Below are 19,406 nucleotides of genomic sequence, written 5' to 3'. Positions count from 1 at the left end.
CTCCTACAGCACCCATACCAGGAATTCTCCCATCCATCTTCAGAATATCAATATGACACATTATAATCCAGGCCAGAGGACATCGACCTCTCACTGCACTGTTGAGGTTAGACCGTGAAAAGAGGAAAATTTGCCTGAACACTGACAGCAGCTACTCTTCAAAGACCAACTCTCAAACCACACATCAAACAAGTCTGAGATCGAGAGAGAATACAGAAAAAACACACATAAATAAACCAGAAACCTGTGCCTTTGTGTACAGAGCGAAGAGACTGATAGCTAATATACAGATAACAGTATAGCTACAGGGYACATACTAAATCTACTATAGCTACTAACTTCTACTTCAATAGCATTTATCAGTTTCTCTCTCTTTCCAGCCCTAAATGTATTTATTTTTATCCTCATAGGATTGATCTTCAAGAGAGAGCTGCGTCTGTTCCCCACCAATGTGAATCTGCCATTTTAGCTGCACTTTAAGTCTAGGTCGATTTGAGCACTGTCTTTTCCTACAGACATCAGTCCTCGTAGGGTAAAAKGAGTAGAATCAGTATGACATTATACATCCCAAGAGATAACAGTACGGCAGTTTGCATATCAGTAGTTCTGAGTGACTACTGTATCTCTATGCAACATAATGACAATGTCCTGTTCATTTCCCGGGGACGGGTCCTCTCCTTATGCATACTGGGCCTGAACAAATTGAGCTTTTGTCTGCATCCCAAATTCACTTATTTTTTTACCAGGGCACATAGGGCTTTGGTCAAAAGAAGTGCACTATATAGGGAATATGGTGCCATTCTGGATGCAGCCCAGGTTATTGAATGCCAGCTGCCAATGTCGATCATCCAATAGTTTACACTGTACAACTCAACCCTTGGGACAAGTTTATTGTGTTTTGGGGATGTTACAGTGGTGGCTCATCTTTTGCTGCACTACAAAAAGGTTTAAATGAAATCTCGTTTTCATTACAAATTGACAAAGGTAAAACAGTCACAACAGTATAATGTAACTACATAAGTGGAAATGGGTGTCTGGCTTTCATGTAAATGACATCATCTTCTCTAATAATCTACAACAGCTAGTTGTTTTTTCTTCTTTAACTTCATACAGATAATGGAGAAGGCTAAAATGCACCATAATATTTGGTTGAGGAATAGTTTCCTTTATTACATCACAAAATACATTTTATTTTTTAATATCCCAAAGAAGCAAGACTTGCAAGTAGAGGCATTTAAACATAGCTAAAATCTACAGCTACAAAATTCTACTCCAATATCCATTTACCTGTTATTGGGCATTGTCTTCCGACAGATGGCGTCATTCTAACGCTCTGTGTTGCCATGAACTATCAGTGCAGACGGAGACGCAGCTGCGCTATCTGACGTGAGACAATGCCTGTTTGGGGTCTGCTTATCTCTCTGTCTCTCTTCAGACCCAGTCCTCATAGCAGGGTAAAATGTGGAGGAGTAGAATCAGTAATCAGACAGATACACAGAAGTCCATATTGTAAAGGCTATAAAGATTTGTTGCACAATGTGACGTCGCCTCCGGGACCTTCACACTGCAGGCAGAGGGGCTGGGGGGACGGGGGGTCAGACAGGACGGGGTCAGGAGTCGTGACCTCTATGTGGCGTATCTCTTGGTCCACTGTCGGGCTATCCTGTCATGCTCGGCTCTGTTGGTCAGGTACTGAGTGGCAATGCTACCAACCAGAGGGTCCGCTGAAGAGAGGAGAGGAGAGGGAGAAGACAGGAGGAGAGATGAGCAATGCATTAGTACGAGGGCTGCCTAAGTCTAACATTTTATTTTATTGAACTTTTATTTATACAGGGTGGGTCACCATTGAGACCAGGGTCTCATTTGCAAGGGAGCCCTGTGAACATGAACATACAATAAATCATATCAATACAAAAAATACAACCAGATCAAAACAAACACAACTCTCACACATCACCTCCTTTAAACACGATCTAAGCTATCCAATGGAGACCAGCGAGTCTAATTTCAAGGTGGCCTGAAGGCTATTCCATGAGCTGGGGGCATTAAAAATAAAAACATTTTCCCCAGGTCAGTGGAGACCTGTGGGACCTCCATAAGCAGCCAGTCCAGAGAGCGGGTCTGAAAATGTCTGGATCTCCAGTTAATACGAGAGGTACTGGGGGAGTCTCTAAAGAACCGCTTTATATACAAACATTTGCCAATGCTGGGCCCTTCTGGTAGTCAGAGACTCTCAGCCAACAGAACTATACAAAATGCAGTGATGTGTACGGAAATTGTCCCCGGTGATAAAAAGCAGTGCTGAGTGATAGACTGAATCTAAAGGTTTTAAAGCAGAGGCTGCCGCATGCAAGTATAAGCAGTGGCGGTTCTGGCTTGTATGGCTCCCTGGGCGGACCCCCCTTCAGCCCCCCCCCCCCCCACCCCCCCACATTAGGAACATCACAAATAAATAATCATAACATTTAAAAATATAAAATATAAGCAAAAATAAGAGTCATAAAAATCAAAAAGAAGTAACAAAGACAAATAGAAACAGATTTGTGTTGATTTGGCACTCGAGCAACAATACATTACCCATCCCCCAACACTGTCAACCAAGAGTCAAGACTAAACCAATTTACCTTGGTGGTGTGCAGACTGGTTTTATATTATTCTTAATGATTTCGCACAAACCAGAAAAAAATGCCACAATATGTCTGTGAAACTATAAATACACAGTATTCTGATTGAATTGTGGTTTATTTGGTAGCATTTCGAAGTGTGACAGATTTTTCTAATTGCATTAGTACTGTACAAAGTTAGAGGTGCGCTATTTGATAGATTCCCCCACTCCCCCTACATCGGGCTTCCAGTGGGGAGACCTGAGGTCAACCTACCCCCGCCCCCTCCCCATCTTGTACTTCTGAGTGGGAGACCTTCCCAGGCCGTAGCCTGCCTAGCTCACAAACTACAATCAGGGCGCCCACTCCGACAAGGTTAATTGACCCACAATCCCACACGGTGACGTGATATCATTGACGTGATGTGCAAATGAGCGATAGAAAACCGATTGTGAAAATGTCACCATTCCTAATTTTTTTGTACGGACGCCCCGTGCCCCCCCCGGCAAGATGCCTCCCTGGGCGGCTCCTGACTCCTATACCTAAATCCACCACTGGGGAGAAGTGTTGCTTGAACAATCTTACTTCTACTTTCCAAAGTGAAAGAAACCAACTTGCTCAATTTGGGCTCCCTTCAATGTGCAAATATGCAGGTCCTTAGGGTCAATATTACGAGGCCTAGAAAACAACATAAACTTCATTTTATTAGCATTTAGGACTAGTTTAAGATCAGTAAGCGATTTTTGATCTGATTCAAAACCATGCTGGCTGAAGGTCACGAATGGCCTGCTGTACTGAGAGGGCACAGGAGGAAACAACTGTATCATATGTGTAAAGATATCAATGTTACAGGTTTTAACAGACAGACCAATATTATTTATATAAATAGTGAAGCAAACATGGCCCAAAATCGTCCCCTGCGGCACACCTTTCGTAATATTGAGGAAACTAGATTTGATACTGTCCGTAAGCAGACATTGAGTCCTGTCTGTTAGACAGTTCTTGAACCAATTGTAAGATGCCTGATCTAGGCCTATTTCAGACAACCTTTGAACAAGTAAGAGAATGTCAACCATATCAAATGCTTTCAACTGGTCAATAAATAAGGAAGCCCAATGATTTTTATGGTCTAAACCAGGTATTCACAAACACGCGCAAAGCCATCGGGGGTACGCCAAACAAAAATGTGATTCACATAAAAAAAATATTAAAAAAATATTCACATTTTCAAATAGTCCATTTATATTTTCCAACGGGGCTATACACTTGGGTGAGATTTCTTTCTCGCCTGAGTAGCCTCGTTTCACTGCCAAAAATWAAATTAAATAATTTAGTGTTCAGCGAAATAACAACACAATGTCAAATACAGGTAGCCTAGTCAAATAATTAACATCCAATCACATGAACCGTTACTCTCTCGCGGGAATTCCAATAATGTTCCATATGTAGCCAAACGTAGCTGCTGCTCATGTTGGTATCTGTACTGATGGCGCAAAAGCCATGACAGGGAGACATAGTGGAGTGGTAACACGCGTGCAAGCAGTTGCCCCCGACGCCACTTGGGTACACTGCAGCATCCACCGAGAGGCTCTTGCTGCCAAGGGAATGCCTGACAGCTTGAAAGACGCTTTGGACACTACAGTGAAAATGGTTAACTTTGTTAAAGCAAGGCCCCTGAACTCTCGTGTATTTTTTGCATTATGCAATGATATGGGCAGCGACCATGTTACGCTTTTACAACATACAGAAGTGCGCTGGTTATCAAGGGGCAAAGTATTGACACATTTTTTTTATTGAGAGACGAGCTGAAAGTTTTCTTTACTGACCATCATTTTCACTTGTCTGACCGCTTGCATGATGACGAGTTTCTCACACGACTGGCCTATCTAGGTGATGTTTTTATTGGCCTGAATGATCTGAATCTAGGATTACAGGGACTCTCCGCAACTATATTCAATGTGTGGGACAAAATTGAGGCTATGATTAAGAAGTTGGAGCTCTTTTCTGTCTGCATTAACAAGGACAGCACACAGGTCTTTCCATCATTGTATGATTTTTTGTGTGCAAATGAACTCAAGCTTACGGACAATGTCAAATGTGATATAGCGAAGCACCTGAGTGAGTTGGGTGAGCAATTACGCAGGTACTTTCCCGAAACGGACAACACAAACAACTCGATTCATTATCCCTTTCATGCCCTGCCTCCAGTTCACTTACCGATATCTGAACAAGAGAGCCTCATCGAAATTGCAACAAGCGGTTCTGTGAAAATGTTATTTAATCAGAAGCCACTGCCAGATTTCTGGATAGGGCTGCGCTCAGAGTTTCTTGCCTTGGCAAATCGTGCTGTTAAGACACTGATGCCCTTTGCAACCACGTACATATTTGAGAGTGGATTCTCGGCCCTCACTAGCATGAAAACTAAATACAGGCACAGACTGTGTGTGGAAAATGATTTAAGACTGAGACACTCTCCAATACAACCCAACATTGCATAGTTATGTGCATCCTTTCAAGCATACCCTTCTAATTTTTTGATGAACAAATAAGGTTTTATATGTAAGATGGCTAAATAAAGAGCAGAATTATTGATTATTATTATATTACTATTTGTGCCCTGGTCCTATAAGAGCTCTTTTTTACTTCCCACGAGCCGAGTTGTGACAAAAACTCACACTCATGTTTAATAAATGTAGCGTACAGTGTGCTAGAGGGGGTACACAGATGGAAGTTGAATGTTTGAAGGGGTACGGGACAATAAAAAGTTTGGGAACCACTGTTCAAAACAACATAGCACATCATCTTAGACAAGCTGCTGTAACTGTGCTATGTTCTGGTCTAAAACCAGACTGGTGCAGTGCTATGTCCAGGTCTAAAACCAGACTGGTACAGTGCTATGTTCAGGTCTAAAACCAGACTGGTACAGTGTTATGTTCAGGTCTAAAACCAGACTGGTACAGTGCTATGTCCAGGTCTAAAACCAGACTGGTGCAGTGCTATGTCCAGGTCTAAAACCAGACTGGTGCAGTGCTATGTCAGGTCTAAAACCAGACTGGTGCAGTGCTATGTCCAGGTCTAAAACCAGACTGGTGCAGTGCTATGTCCAGGTCTAAAACCAGACTGGTGCAGTGCTATGTCCAGGTCTTAAACCAGACTGGTGCAGTGCTATGTCCAGGTCTAAAACCAGACTGGTGCAGTGCTTTGTCCAGGTCTTAAACCAGACTGGTGCAGTGCTATGTTCAGGTCTAAAACCAGACTGGTGCAGTGCTATGTCCTGGTCTAAAACCTGATTGGTGCTCAGTAAGAATATAATGAGAAGTTAAAAAAGTTCTAAGCTGAAAATTGGCCAGGGACTCTGTTGGCCAGGGAAACTTTGTAACCTGGACTCCATCACTTCCTTGATTACCTGCCCTATATATGTCACTCCCTTCGGTTCCTTCCCCAGGCGTCATTGTTTCTGTTTCTGTGTCATGTCTGTGCGTTGTTCGTGGTTTCTTGTTTTGTATTGTGTTACGTTTATTTATTAAAACACTCACTCCCTGAACTTGCTTCCCGACTCTCAGCGCACTCGTTACAGGTGTACAGTCATTGGTACGAGGGTGACCTTAGATAACCAAGTCTCTCAAGGCAGGCAAACAGGACTACTTAGTTATAAAATGTTTAGAAACGACTTCATTCAAGTAGAAATTAAAGCATGCATCAAGGTAGAGTAATATTTTATGGCTGTCCACGTCTGACACAGCACAAACATTCTAAAAGTAAATTGCAGTGTAATGTATTTGGTTTGAATCCCTGCCATAGAGAACCCGTGTCACTCACCAGGGTTACAGTCTAACATGTGTACAGTATCTCTACTGTATGTCTGATTGGTTGACCGTTGCGTCACTCACCAGGGTTGCAGTCTGTGAGCAGGGAGCAGATGGACAGCAGCACCTTGGAGATGGTGAGGGCGGGGCTCCAGTTGTCTTTCAGGATATCCAGGCAGATCACCCCCTGGCTGTTGATGTTACAGTGGTAGATCCTGGTGCGGAACGTCACCTAGGAAAAACCAAAAAGTAGATCTAACATCACCTAGGAAACAACACAAAGTAGATCAAGATCACAGACAGATCACCCCGACTGTTGATGCTATAGTCGTAGAACCTAGTGTGGGACGTAACCTAAGAGACCACAGGAAGTAGATCCTGGCTAGGAAACAACCCAGACAGACAGCTCAGTACTCCCTGATTGGTGTTTTACTGTTGTAATTCCTCGAATGGAAATTGACCTGTGGAAAAGGAAGAAATCATGAAACACATTCAGGCCTTATCAGCCAGCCAGGCAGGTAAAATAAGCTACAGTGTTAACAATGGGGTCAACGATAAAGCATGCAAGGATTACGGTTACTGTAATTCACCAGCAAAACCTTTAACTGTTTCCAGTCGACAAGAAGCATTGTGTCAAAGGAGCTAGAACATTCCAAATCCACTCCTCCCAGTCTGCAGATTTTTATTTAACCTTTCTAGCCCAGGGGTTCCGCTAGCGGAACACCCACAACAATCTGCTGAAAAGGCAGCGCGCGAAATTCAAAAATATCACTAGGCAAGTCAGTTAAGAACAAATTCTTATTTACAATGACGACCTACCCCGACCAAACCCTACCCGGAAGACGCTGGGCCAATTGTGCGCCGCCCTATGGGACTTCCAATCACGGCCGGTTGTGATACAGATACTATACTCACCTAAACCTCACAAAGCTAAACCACACATTCTTAACATTTCACCATGTCCCAACATTTGCCCTTATAAAACAGAAAAACATCATTAAGACACCATAGATGAGAGACAGGGTGACCCCAGGCCAGGAGCAAATGGTGTGTGAACATCTATTGACCTTTCCATCCAATCTCAAGTAGGGCCATGGTCGGTGACATATGCTTAAGCTTGGACTCTTAACATCCCATTGAGGCCTTCTCCCTCTGAGCAGACCTTACTGCGTCCCAAATAAAATAACACACTATTCCCTATGTAGTGCACTACTTGTCAATAGTAGTGCGTTATATAGGGAATAGGGTGTCATGTGGGACAAAGTCCTTAATGCAAGGAAAACCAATTAGACCAGGCACGGAGGATGATCTTAATGATACCACTGGCTGTTTATGCCTTTGACATTAGAGAGACAGAGAGAGAAAGGGAGGAGAGAGAGAGAGAGAAAGGGAGGAGAGAGAGAGAGAGAGAGAGAGAGAGAGAGAGAGAGAGAGAGAGAGAGAGAGAGAGAGAGAGAGAGAGAGAGAGAGAGAGAGAGAGAGAGAGAGAGAGAGAGAGAGAGAGAGAGAGAGAGAGAGAGAGAGAGAGAGAGAGAGAGAGAGAGAGAGAGAGAGAGAGAGAGAGAGAGAGAGAATATACAAGGTCTGAAGTCATCTGCCTTTGGCCTAAAGAGCAGAAACCCAGACTTCATCAAAGAAGTTGGAAATACAGCCATTGTCATCCTACAAGAAACATGGTATAAAGGAGACTGGCCCACTGGTTGCTCTCTAGATTACAGAGAGCTGGTAGTCCCATCCACTAAACTACCAGGTGTGAAACAGGGAAGCGACTCAGGGGGTATGCTAACTTGGTATAGAGCAGACCTAATCCACTCTATTAAATTAGTCAAAACAGGAACATTTTACATATGGCTTGAAATTAATATAGAAATGAATAGAACCCATTGCCCTTCACAGTTGCGAGGTCTGGGATTCACTCACCAACMAAGAATTCACAAAATGGGACAAACACCAAATTGAGGCTCTGCATGCAGAATTCTGCAAAAATATGCTCAGTGTATGACGTAAAACACCAAATAATGCATGCACAGCAGAATTAGGCCAATACCCGCAAATTCTAGAAAAGAGCCGTTAAATTCTACAACCACCCTAAAAGGAAGCGATTCCCAAACCTTCCATCACCTACAGAAAAATTAACCTGGAGAAGAGCACCCTAAGTAAGCTGGTCCTGGGGCTCTGAGACCCAACCAAATCATGAGAAAACAAAAACAAAAAATTACTTGACACATTGAAAATAATTGACAAAAAAACTGAGCAAAATAGAATGCTATTTGACCCTAAACAGAGAGTACACAGTGGCAGAATACCTAACTACTGTGACTGACCCAAAATTAAGGAAATCTTTGACTATGTACAGACTCAGTGAGCATAGCCTTGCTATTGAGAAAGGCCGCTGAAGGCAGACCTGGCTCTGAAGAGAAGACAGGCTATGTGCACACTGCCCACAAAATGAGGTGGAAACTGAGCTGCACTTCCTAACCTCCTGCCAAATGTATGACCATATTAKAGASACATATTTCCCTCAGATTACACAGACCCACAAAGAATTCGAAAACAAATCGACTGTCTTCATTCTTTTGGAACTTTTGTGAGTGTAACGTTTACTGTGAATTTTGTATTGTTTATTTCACTTTTATTKATGATCTATTTCACTTGCTTTGGCAAGGTAAACATATCTTCCCCATGCCAATAAAGCCCCTTAAATTGAATTGAAAGACAGAGATAGAGAGGAGGGTAATCAGTAGCTCTCTCTCTTTCTCTCTCGCTCTCTCTCTCTCTAAACTGTTTGTGCCATCTATATGTCATGTTAATAAAGAATGTATTTTATTCCCATAACCACTGTAAAGGCTAATCCCATCACTGGGGATTTGTGTTTAGTACTATAACTGCTGGACAGAGCAAACATATCATGACCCGTGTAGAGTGGTAAAACATTATGTTCCATGGCTAATTTCTCCTAAATGTTTTTGTCTGTTTGTTTTTATGTGAAATGGGGTAGAAATAACCATAGTAGCTAGTTCCCCTCCACTCCCAGAAAGCAATTATGATCCAGATTAAATCCAGATCCTGTAAAGTTTTTTCAGAAACATAATAAACAGTATAGCCTTCTGTTAGAAGTCTGTATTAACCCTTTGACATGTACGTGGTCCCTGCAGCGAGCCATCGCAAATATTTGATTGGAACAGTAGCAACAAGTAGCAACAACTCATTCCATAAACCAGTCTAAAAACAGGTTGTGCTGACAAAAAACAAAACATAAGTTTGCGACCTAACATCTCCAACGTCTGACTTCAGTGACTTCAAGACAACTGGGAGCTTAGACTGGGGAAAAAATCCTCCAACTCGGGAACTGGGGCCTCTTTCTAGAGCTCCAACTTTCCGACCTAAAGATCACTGACGTCATGATTTGACCTTGTATTTTTCAGAGCTCCCAATTGTCTTGAAAGCACACTTGTGTCGCGTGCGCAAGCATTGCAAAATAAATGTGCACATATATGTTATTTAATCACTGCACCCACACTGCTCGCAAGCGTCTGTGTAGCCAGGCGCTAAAATAGAACTTGGTTCTATTTGTGACGCTTGATGCGCTGCAAGTCCCGCCTCTTCCATCTCCTCATTGGTTTTTAGGAGCATATACCCACGTGGGTGATTGAAAGATGAACTGAGGTCCACACTCCAGTCTAATTGGAAGTGGTAATGCAGCTTAAAGTTTGTTGCCTAACGCTATAGAAAGTCCAAAGAAGAAGCCTGAAGGAGGAGCGATTACTAGGATCTAACTCGGTTTACCGTTTTATCTGTGGATTAATTGTCGGGGGGTGGACCTTGTGCATTTCAGGTAAAATAGCATCCCAATGTTTATATACCAGGACAAATTAGCTAGCAACAGCAAGCTAGCCAGCTAAATTGCCACAAATGTTTAATGCTTTTCGAGCTGTCCCCAAATTAATACAGTTGGTTCAGAGTTTATTTTGATGGGTGGACAAAATCAACATGGGCGCGATGGCGGGCGAGTGTGCGATCTGGTCAGCGTGTGAGTCAGTCGGGTATCCCTTCACCTCCCTTTGTTATAACATCTTAGGTCTGACAGATGCTTACTAGACAACCAGAATGCATTGTATGATGTCAACAAACATGGCGCCACACATAGCTGGCAAATAGCTTAGCATTATCTCATCATAATCAGTACAACCTTCAAAAAAGTATTTTACAAACATCATATGTGTCCATTACAATATATGCAAGAATAGGAATACATGGTTTGTCACCAGTACTTGAAAACATGTGAATAAAACAGTAAATACATTATGCTCCATATATACATACGGTGTGCTACAGTAGAAACAACAACAAGATATACAGAAAATAAGGGACTTACTTTGATAGGAACGCACACATGTCCATGTCCATTATTTGTAAGAAAAACATCAATGAAGGCCAGGGGGGAAGGATTTGCGCAATGCCTGTTCTGAGTAGAGATGCACAATGTCTTCATATATGATCTGGGGAAGTGCTTGGGCTCTTGTCAAAGAGAGAAGTTTGTCTGACTCAGTAGAGCCTCAAACATAAATTGTTCGCAACAGTGAAATGGGCTACATTTTATGTGAATTAATGAGGAGGCAGAACACATCTTAATTCAAACTGTTATTAGAAAATAGAACTTGTTAGAAAATAATTTGAAATTGACTAATTTAAAGATAGCCTATAGATAATTGACAGGCAGCATGCATTGGTTTGAGAGCAGCGCGGGTTAACTGTCCTGTTGCGTAACAATCACATTTTGGAACATTGAGTTCATTCTGACATTACGTGCATAAAATAACTCACGCTGGGGTGACCGTTAGAGATATTTGGAACTCACGTGTGAAAAGGTTAATGAGAATATATGCTGTAAACTCAGTAAATGGCTCTAAAAAAGAGGAGCCCCGGCAGTGCCTATAACACAGAGTCTACATCCCAAACGGCACCCTATTCCCTAAATAGTACACTACGTTGGAGCGGGGCCTTCTCCATTAGTGCCCAGTATCACACAGCCACAAAGCCACGTCTGACCGAGACTGAAACCACCACTGCTGCCTGTCTCTCTCTCAATAGCAGCATTGTGTTAAATGGTTCAGGGTTATTCTGGTCCCCTGGTCTCCACAGTCATATGACAGTAGAGCAGAGTACTGTAGTGTTACTGCTACTGTGTAGTGCATAATAGCCTCAAGGAGATGATGGCCGGGCGCCGCCACAGTTAGTCAACAAACACAAGACAAGACATCATGTTTATCAGCCTCAAGGTTTCAACTGATGACCTCAGCAAACTGCTCTACCTCCATGAAGAACGATAGAGGACTAGCTGCAGACAGAGGCTGCGTACCAAATTACACCCTATTCCCTACTTAGTGCACTACTTTTGAAAAGAGCCATGTGGGCCATGTTACTGAGCTGTTAACCGTTAATACTCCGACCTCTAAACCTATAAAGCAAGTGATTAAAGTATACAGTACCTTTGGTGGCTTGAAGGGGTAGTCGGATGAGAAGGTGATATCTAAGAAGAAGACCCCTCCCTCGTACACAGAGCCTGGTGGTCCTAGGATGGTGGATCTCCATTCATAGATGTTGTCTCCTTTGGGTCCCGCACTGCAAACAAACAAAGACAACAGCACAGAGTGAGTGAAACACTTTATTATTTTTGACTTTCAGGTATAAACGTTGCACTCAATAAAACTTTGGAACTTTTCAATAGTGTGCAGGTATCTTTTTTTTCGTAACTTGACTTTTTGTACCCTGTTGCTACCTATTACACCTCAGTTCCTCAGTTAGAGACCCCCGTCACTCCTCCAGGCCCTTTTAAATTGATATAAAGGGGAGAGTAAGAGGTGCAAGGCTCTGCCTGAATAGGCTGTAGAAGCAGGAGAGATAGCTATGTGTTAATGTAGCACCCAGGTGAATGAGGGGGTGGAGGCTAGGGCTGTTACGGTGACTTTATTACCACCACACTGGCGTTCAAGAGTCATGAAGGCAGTCTATTAAAAAGAGGAGGATCCCATCAGCTTTCTATAGGCTAGGCCTACTATATTTATTTATCATATTTCTCATTCTCCTAATATTAAGCACATAGCTTATATTTACAACAGGGGTATAGCCTACCTGGCTGGCATAAAAATGAACCATGGGACAAGCGTCCTCCATTCTCTATTTAAGTGCATACAGTAGATGACTTTTTCCCCCAGCCCCTGTTTCGAGACAGGTGCATGATAATTGTCAATTCTATATCAAAACKAATTTCTCATATACAGATTTTGTATATATAAAGACAAGATTAAATCAAGAATTGTCTGATGGGTGACAATATTAGCCTATCACTTGTGAATTATATATTATCACTTGTGAATGATGCCCAGCTTGCCCGCGTGAGTTTCAAGTTTGGGGAACATGATTTTCACCATAAAAATGCACCTTTATAATAAAAGCATTACATGCATAACAGCATTTGCAGTCACTTTTGATAATGGTGTTTCCCGCTAATTGATTACGTTTTGGAACATTCGCGCTTATAGGCTACTACCATGTGCGCATTGCTGTTCTTATAATGTGAAGAAATAGCATAATAGTTTATCAACATTTTAAGCTAAATGTTCTGATCTGTCGCGTCAGCCTCATTGCTTCTTTAAAAACAATTGACGCTAGTGGTTGTATTAATTTGGGATCTATCGCATCCCACAACTGTCCCAGACTATGTTTGAAATATGTGTTCCTATCACAGAATAGAATAGGCCAACTTTTTTTACCGTGGGGAATAGTAGATTGACATAGGCTAGTGCTTTTGCCGTTCATTAGGCTTGCTCATCTTGTTGGTTGACGAAAAGTAAATCTGGACAGTTCTTCAATATATGTCAACATCTTCAATATGCGCCTCGGAATTCGACAAGAAGCCTTAGAATGTATGAAAAATCAAAACAAATAGCCCAACATTTGTATCACAACTAAAGTTGCATAAATAACTCTATAGGAGGACCTGTTTCTTTGTTAACTGCTCAACACAGAACAGCCGCATGAGCGCAATCCCTCAAATAGTTTGGAGAAAATATCCTTTCTATTTTATTCAGCTTTGTTCAATTGTATTCTTCATACTATAAAATAATGCCACAGAATTCTAAGCAAATCTTGTCTGCTAAATGAACTAGTGCAGCCCACAACCATATGGCATTGCCAGAACAGGGCTTAACATAAGGATAACTTAGAGTATACTATTCTGTCCTTCTGAAATAGACAACATTTTCTTCATATGTTTCTTCAGACCTGTCTAAAAGAAATAATGGATTTATTGTGAAGGTGTAGGCTATATTACATGGATTTATTAGACTTTTAAATGTTGATGTTCAAAAGGTCAGCATCATCGGCTTGTAGGCTATGCATGGAGGCCAGGAGATGCTAAATGTGTTTATGTTAATTAACAGGCAATTACCGTGAGACTGTGAGTTATTTGCTTGACAATCACCGGCTAACAAAATTTCATGACCACCACAGCCCTAGTGGATGCTGCCTTGAGCTGACAGACACTTATCTACACTGTCCTCACTCCTCACCCTCAGCTCCATTACCATGTGATAAAAAGACATCACACACGAGCACGCTCTCACGTACACATGCACACACACACTCCACCAACATGTCTGTCAGTAGCCTTGAGATATATAGATATACAATTGAAGTCGGAAGTTTACATACACTTAGGTTGGAGTCATTAAAACTCGTTGTTCAACCACTCCACAAATGTCATGTTAACAAACTATAGCTTTGGCAAGTCGGTTAGGACATCTACTTTGTGCATGACACAAGTCATTTTTCCAACAATTGTTTACAGACAGATTATTTCACTTATAATTCACTGTATCACAATTCCAGTGGGTCAGAAGTTTACATACACTAAGTTGACTGTGCCTTTAAAAAGCTTGGAAAATTCCAGAAAATGCTGTCATTGCTTTAGAAGCTTCTGATAGGCTATGAATAAAAAGCTGAAATAAATCATTCTCTCTAAATTATTCTGACATTTCACAATCTTAAAATGATGTGGTGATCCTAACTGACCTAAGACAGGGATTTTTATTTTTTATATACAGTTGAAGTCGGAAGTTTACATACACCTTAGCCAAATACATTTAAACTCAGTTTTTCACAATTCCTGACATTTATTCCTAGTAAAAATTCCCTGTCTTAGGGCAGTTAGGATCACCACATTATTTTAAGAATGTGAAATGTCAGAATAATAGTAGAGAGAATGATTTATTTCAGCTTTTATTTCTTTCATCACATTCCCAGTGGGTCAGAAGTTTACATACACTCAATTAGTACTTGGTAGCATTGCCTTTAAATTGTTTAACTTGGGTCAAACGTTTTGGGAAGCCTTCCACAAGCTTCGCACAATAAGTTGGGCGAATTTTGGCCCATTCCTCCTGACAAAGCTGGAGTAACTGAGTACTCGTCCTGAGAAGTGTGTTAAAGTTCCGGTACAATTGAGGCCGGCTATACGCACCAGGTCTCCAGTTCACCTTCACAGCCCGGTAAATCCTGTGCCAGCTCCTCGCACTTGCCGTGTGAAGTGTGTTAAAGTTCCGGTACAATTGATGCCGGCTATACACACCAGGTCTCCAGTGCGCCTTCACAGCCCAGTACGTCCTGTGCCAGCTATTCGCATGTTAAAGTTCCGGTACAATTGATGCCGGCTATACACACCAGGTCTCCAGTACGCCTCCAGAGCCCAGTACGTCCTGTGCCAGCTTCTCGCACTTGCCATACGAGGTGCGTCATCGAACCGGTACCATTGATGTCGGCTATACGCACCAGGTCTCCAGTACGTCCTGTGCCAGCTCCACGCACCAGGCCTCCAGTGCACCTCTCCAGTCCGGTACGTCCTGTGCCTGCTCCACGCACCAGGCCTCCAGTGCACCTCTCCAGTCCGGTACGTTCTGTGCCTGCTCCACGCACCAGGCCTCCAGTGCACCTCTCCAGTCCGGTACGTCCTGTGCCAGCTCCACGCACCAGGCCTCCAGTGCACCTCTCCAGTCCGGTACGTCCTGTGCCTGCTCCCTGCACTCGCCCTGAAGTGCGTGTCACCAGTCTGGCGCCATCTGTGCCGGCTCCACGCACTAGGCCTCCAGTGCGTCTTCCCAGTCAGGTGCATCTTGTGCCTGCTCCCCGCACTTGCCCTGAGGTGTGTGTCACCAGTCCGGTATTACCAGTGCCGGCCCCACGCACCAGGCTTCCTGCGACAGTTCCCAGTCCAGAGCTTCTGGCGACAGTTCCCAGTCCAGAGCTTCCGGCAACAGTTCCCAGTCCAGAGCTTCCGGCGACGGTTCCCAGTCCAGAGCTTCTGGCGACGGTTCCCAGTCCAGAGGCTTCCGGCGAGTCCAGAAGCTTCCGGCGACGGTTCCCAGTCCAGAGCTTCCTGGCGACAGTTCCCAGTCCAGAGCTTCCGGCGACAGTTCCCAGTCCAGAGCTTCCGGCGACAGTTCCCAGTCCAGAGCTTCCGGCGACAGTTCCCAGTCCAGAGCTTCCGCGACGTTTCACAGTCCGGAACCTCCGGCGACGGTTCCCAGTCCAGAGCTTCCGGCGACAGTCCACAGTCAGGAACTTCCTGAGACGGTCCACAGTCCGGAACCGCCTAGACGGTCCACAGTCCGGAACCGCCTGAGACGGTCCACGGTCCGGAATCTCCTGGAGCGGTCCACGGTCCGGAACCTCCTGAGACGGTCAACAGTCCGAAACCTCCAGCTCCATGGCCGGAGCATTCCCTGCGCCGATGCCCAGTCTAAGCACGGCGTCCAGTCCAGCTCCAAGCCAGAGTCTTCTTCTGCGTTGGTGCCCAGTCCAGGCACAGCGTCCAGTCCCGCTCCATGACGGGAGCCTTCCCCTGCGCCGATGCCCAGTCCAGGCACAGCATCGGTCCAGCTCCATGGCCGGAGTCTTCTTCTGCGTTGGTGCCCAGTCAGGCACAGCGTCCAGTCCAGCTCCATGGCCGGAGCCGTCTCCTGCGCCGGCTCCTCAGTCCAGATACAGCGTCCAGTCCTGATCCATGACAGGAGCCTTCCTTGACACCGAGGTTCCAGTCCAGGCACAGTGTTCAGCCCGGGTCCATGGCTGGATGAGCGGGTTCTTCGGCCCGCTCCAGAGCCGCCACCTTTGGGGGGGGGGGGGGTACTGTCACGTCCTGACCATAGAGAGTCCTTATTTTCTATGATGGAGTAGGTCAGGGCGTGACTGGGGGGTTAGTCTAGTTTATTATTTCTATGTGGGGTTCTAGGTTTGTTTTCTATGTTGGTGATTTTGTATGATTCCCAATTAGAGGCAGCTGGTAATCGTTGTCTCTAATTGGGGGTCATATTTAAGTAGCATTTTTTCCACCTGTGTTTGATGGGATATTGTTTTGAGTTAGTGCACGTAGCATCTCTGTAGTCACGGTTCGTTGTTTGTTTCTTTATTTGATTTGTTCTAAGTTTTCACTTAATAAATTATGTGGAACTCAACATCCACTGCGCCTTGGTCCGATATTTATTCCAGCCGAAGTGACAACATTGGTTATCTTGTTATTAGTCCCACCCTTCAGCTCCATTCAACCCCTCCCATCTATCTCTCAACATCATCCATTTTGGATTTCTATTTGCCATATATTTTTCAACTGTGCTGTGATGCTTCACAAAAGTACTGAACCTTTCTATTCTCATAGCTTCTTTAGACTGTAAATTAAAAATAAACATTTTTGCTAAAATAATTATTATATTATTGATTGATTGACTATGGCTTTTCAAATCACCCAGTATTGCTATCTGCAGCGTTAGTTCTAGGCAAATGTTGCAATTCTTCAGCCATACCTGGACCTGTGACCAAAAACGAGCTACAAATGGACAATACCAAAATAAATTATCTAATGACTCTGCCTCCTCACAGCAAAATGAGGAGCTGGGAAGCTACTGCAGAGCTGGGAATATTGTATCCCCCATATATAACATTCTATTGGTTGCAAGAATTTTGTATAGTAATTTAAATTGAAAAATTTGAAGTTTTGAATCCGGCATTGTTTTGCGTATCAACTCATAAACCATGTGCCATGGAATGGGTACATCGAAAATCTCTTCACAACTATTTTGCAATTTATATGGCACAGCTGTCAAGTTTTTTGGTCTTTAAATGAAATTGGTATATGTTTTTATTTATCACACTTTTCTTTAACCATTTATCTTCTTTAATACATGGCCGACATACAAGTTCCTTACTTTTTTCCCCTTCTACTTGCCTCTTCCATTTTTGTGGTAATGCTGCAATTAATTGGTTTTAATTTTGGTTATAGCAGACATTTCCAGACACTAAAATTWTTTTTTTTAAATCTTCTTTTTTTTCTTCGAGAAATATGTTTTTTTTTATCAATTAGTATATTTGAGTTTAACCACAATATTTGTTGTATTATTTGTTCTGTCTTTTCAGGTGGATTAAACTGAAATTGCAACCAAATTTCTAAGGCTTGTTTAAAAAATTATGATATTTTGGATATTATTTCCTTTTCAAACAACCGAAAGTGAGCAGGTGTAATCTGAATAAATTTCATCTAGACACCTTATACCTACCTCGGTCTAAACATCAGCACCACATCTCCCTCTCCCTCTCTCCCTCTCTCCCTCTCTCTCTCTCTCTCTCTCTCTCTCTCTCTCTCTCTCTCTCTCTCTTTTCAGCGGTTTAAATAAATGTATTCAGCCTGCAAAGTCCGTTATGCACCATCATAAGGTAAGTCTGAGTACTAACTACTGAGAAGTGCGTAGGAAAGGTGTAAATTCTGAAGTGGGTCTTAGGGGAATTCTTCAAGCATAGTCAATCTTACAAAGCATGGTGCAAAATCTCTGTTATTACCTCTAACACTTTGCTCTACAACCCAGATCCTTCCAGTTACAAACATGGTGAATGAGCAACACTGTCTGGTGCTATTCTGAAACACAAAGCAGGAAGTGGTTTCTGAGGTGGCTGTCTCTCTGCAGTGACAGAGTATTTAGTGTATTTATTTAGAAAAATAAGCATTGTATGTGGTGTATTATAGTAGAGCTTTAAGTTATGCTGAGAGCATCATGCCAGCCCAGAACAACACGATACAGTACAATCACACACTAGTCAACAAACACAACACAGTTTCATGCTTTTAAGTAAACATGAACCCTTTTTAAAAAGCCCTGGGAGAGTAATACATTCATGATTATGATTTGTCATACATCCACTACTACAAGATAAACCTATACACAATCAAATCACACCATTACATTTACATTTTAGCTAACGCACTTATCCAGAGCCACTTACAGGAGCAATTAAGAAGAAGTGCCTTGCTCAAGGGCACACCGGCAGATTTCCGCCTAGCCGGCTCCAGGATTCAAACCAGCAACCTTTTGGTTACTGGCCCAACGCTTTTAACCACTAGACAACCAGGACATTGAAGACTAGGATAGCAGTGCTTCTATAATATATGTCCCAGGAGAGGACTGAGGAGGTGGGATCTGCAGAAGAGCGGAGGAGACCAACTGAGAGATGAATCATCCCTGACGAGGTATTGCCTTTGTGTGTGTGTTTGTGTGTGTGTGCATGCATGTGTGTAGCTGGGCTACAAAGCTGCCCTTTCTCTCTCTCTCTGGTAAGACCTGTTGCTATGGGATCTGCCAAGACATTTAATTGTGGATTATGACAAGGCAGACAGTCATGAAAGAGAGCAGCTCTATTCATCTCCTCTGACTATGATACAATGAGAGAGAGAGAGAGAGAGAGAGAGAGAGAGAGAGAGGTACCGTGGAGGGACATTCCTAGATCCTTCATTGCTACAGGAGTTTCACCCGTCTCCACCCGGATCGCCCTGCGTCCCGTCCTCCGGGTCGTCCCCGAGGGCCGGTGTCGGCGCGCTGCTGGAGCCGTGCGACAAGGGGGTACTGTCATGACTTCCCCGAGGAAGGTCGCCCCGCTCTCCTTGTTGTAGGGGAGGTGG

The 19,406-nt window shown here is 43.4% G+C and overlaps 1 protein-coding gene across 2 annotated transcripts in view; it reads right to left on the bottom strand.

Moving 5' to 3' along the window:
* Positions 1 to 1,144: 1,144 nt before the first annotated feature.
* The window catches only part of LOC111977654 (ubiquitin-conjugating enzyme E2 E3), a 33,726-nt gene continuing 15,464 nt past the window's right edge, over positions 1,145 to 19,406 (bottom strand). For both annotated transcript variants that reach the window (XM_024007194.3, XM_070448254.1), the window contains exons 4-6: positions 11,899 to 12,031; positions 6,494 to 6,641; positions 1,145 to 1,724 (exon numbers count right to left, since the gene is read on the bottom strand). In XM_024007194.3, coding sequence (XP_023862962.1) covers positions 1,627 to 1,724; positions 6,494 to 6,641; positions 11,899 to 12,031 — 379 coding nt within the window. In that variant the 3' untranslated portion in view covers positions 1,145 to 1,626. The remainder of the gene's footprint in view (positions 1,725 to 6,493; positions 6,642 to 11,898; positions 12,032 to 19,406) is intronic.

The sequence above is a fragment of the Salvelinus sp. IW2-2015 genome, linkage group LG2 (assembly GCF_002910315.2).
Source record: "Salvelinus sp. IW2-2015 linkage group LG2, ASM291031v2, whole genome shotgun sequence".
Classification (NCBI taxonomy): domain Eukaryota; kingdom Metazoa; phylum Chordata; class Actinopteri; order Salmoniformes; family Salmonidae; genus Salvelinus; species Salvelinus sp. IW2-2015.
The sequence above is the reverse complement of the archived record's forward strand: the minus strand, read 5'-3'. Positions and strand labels throughout refer to the sequence as shown.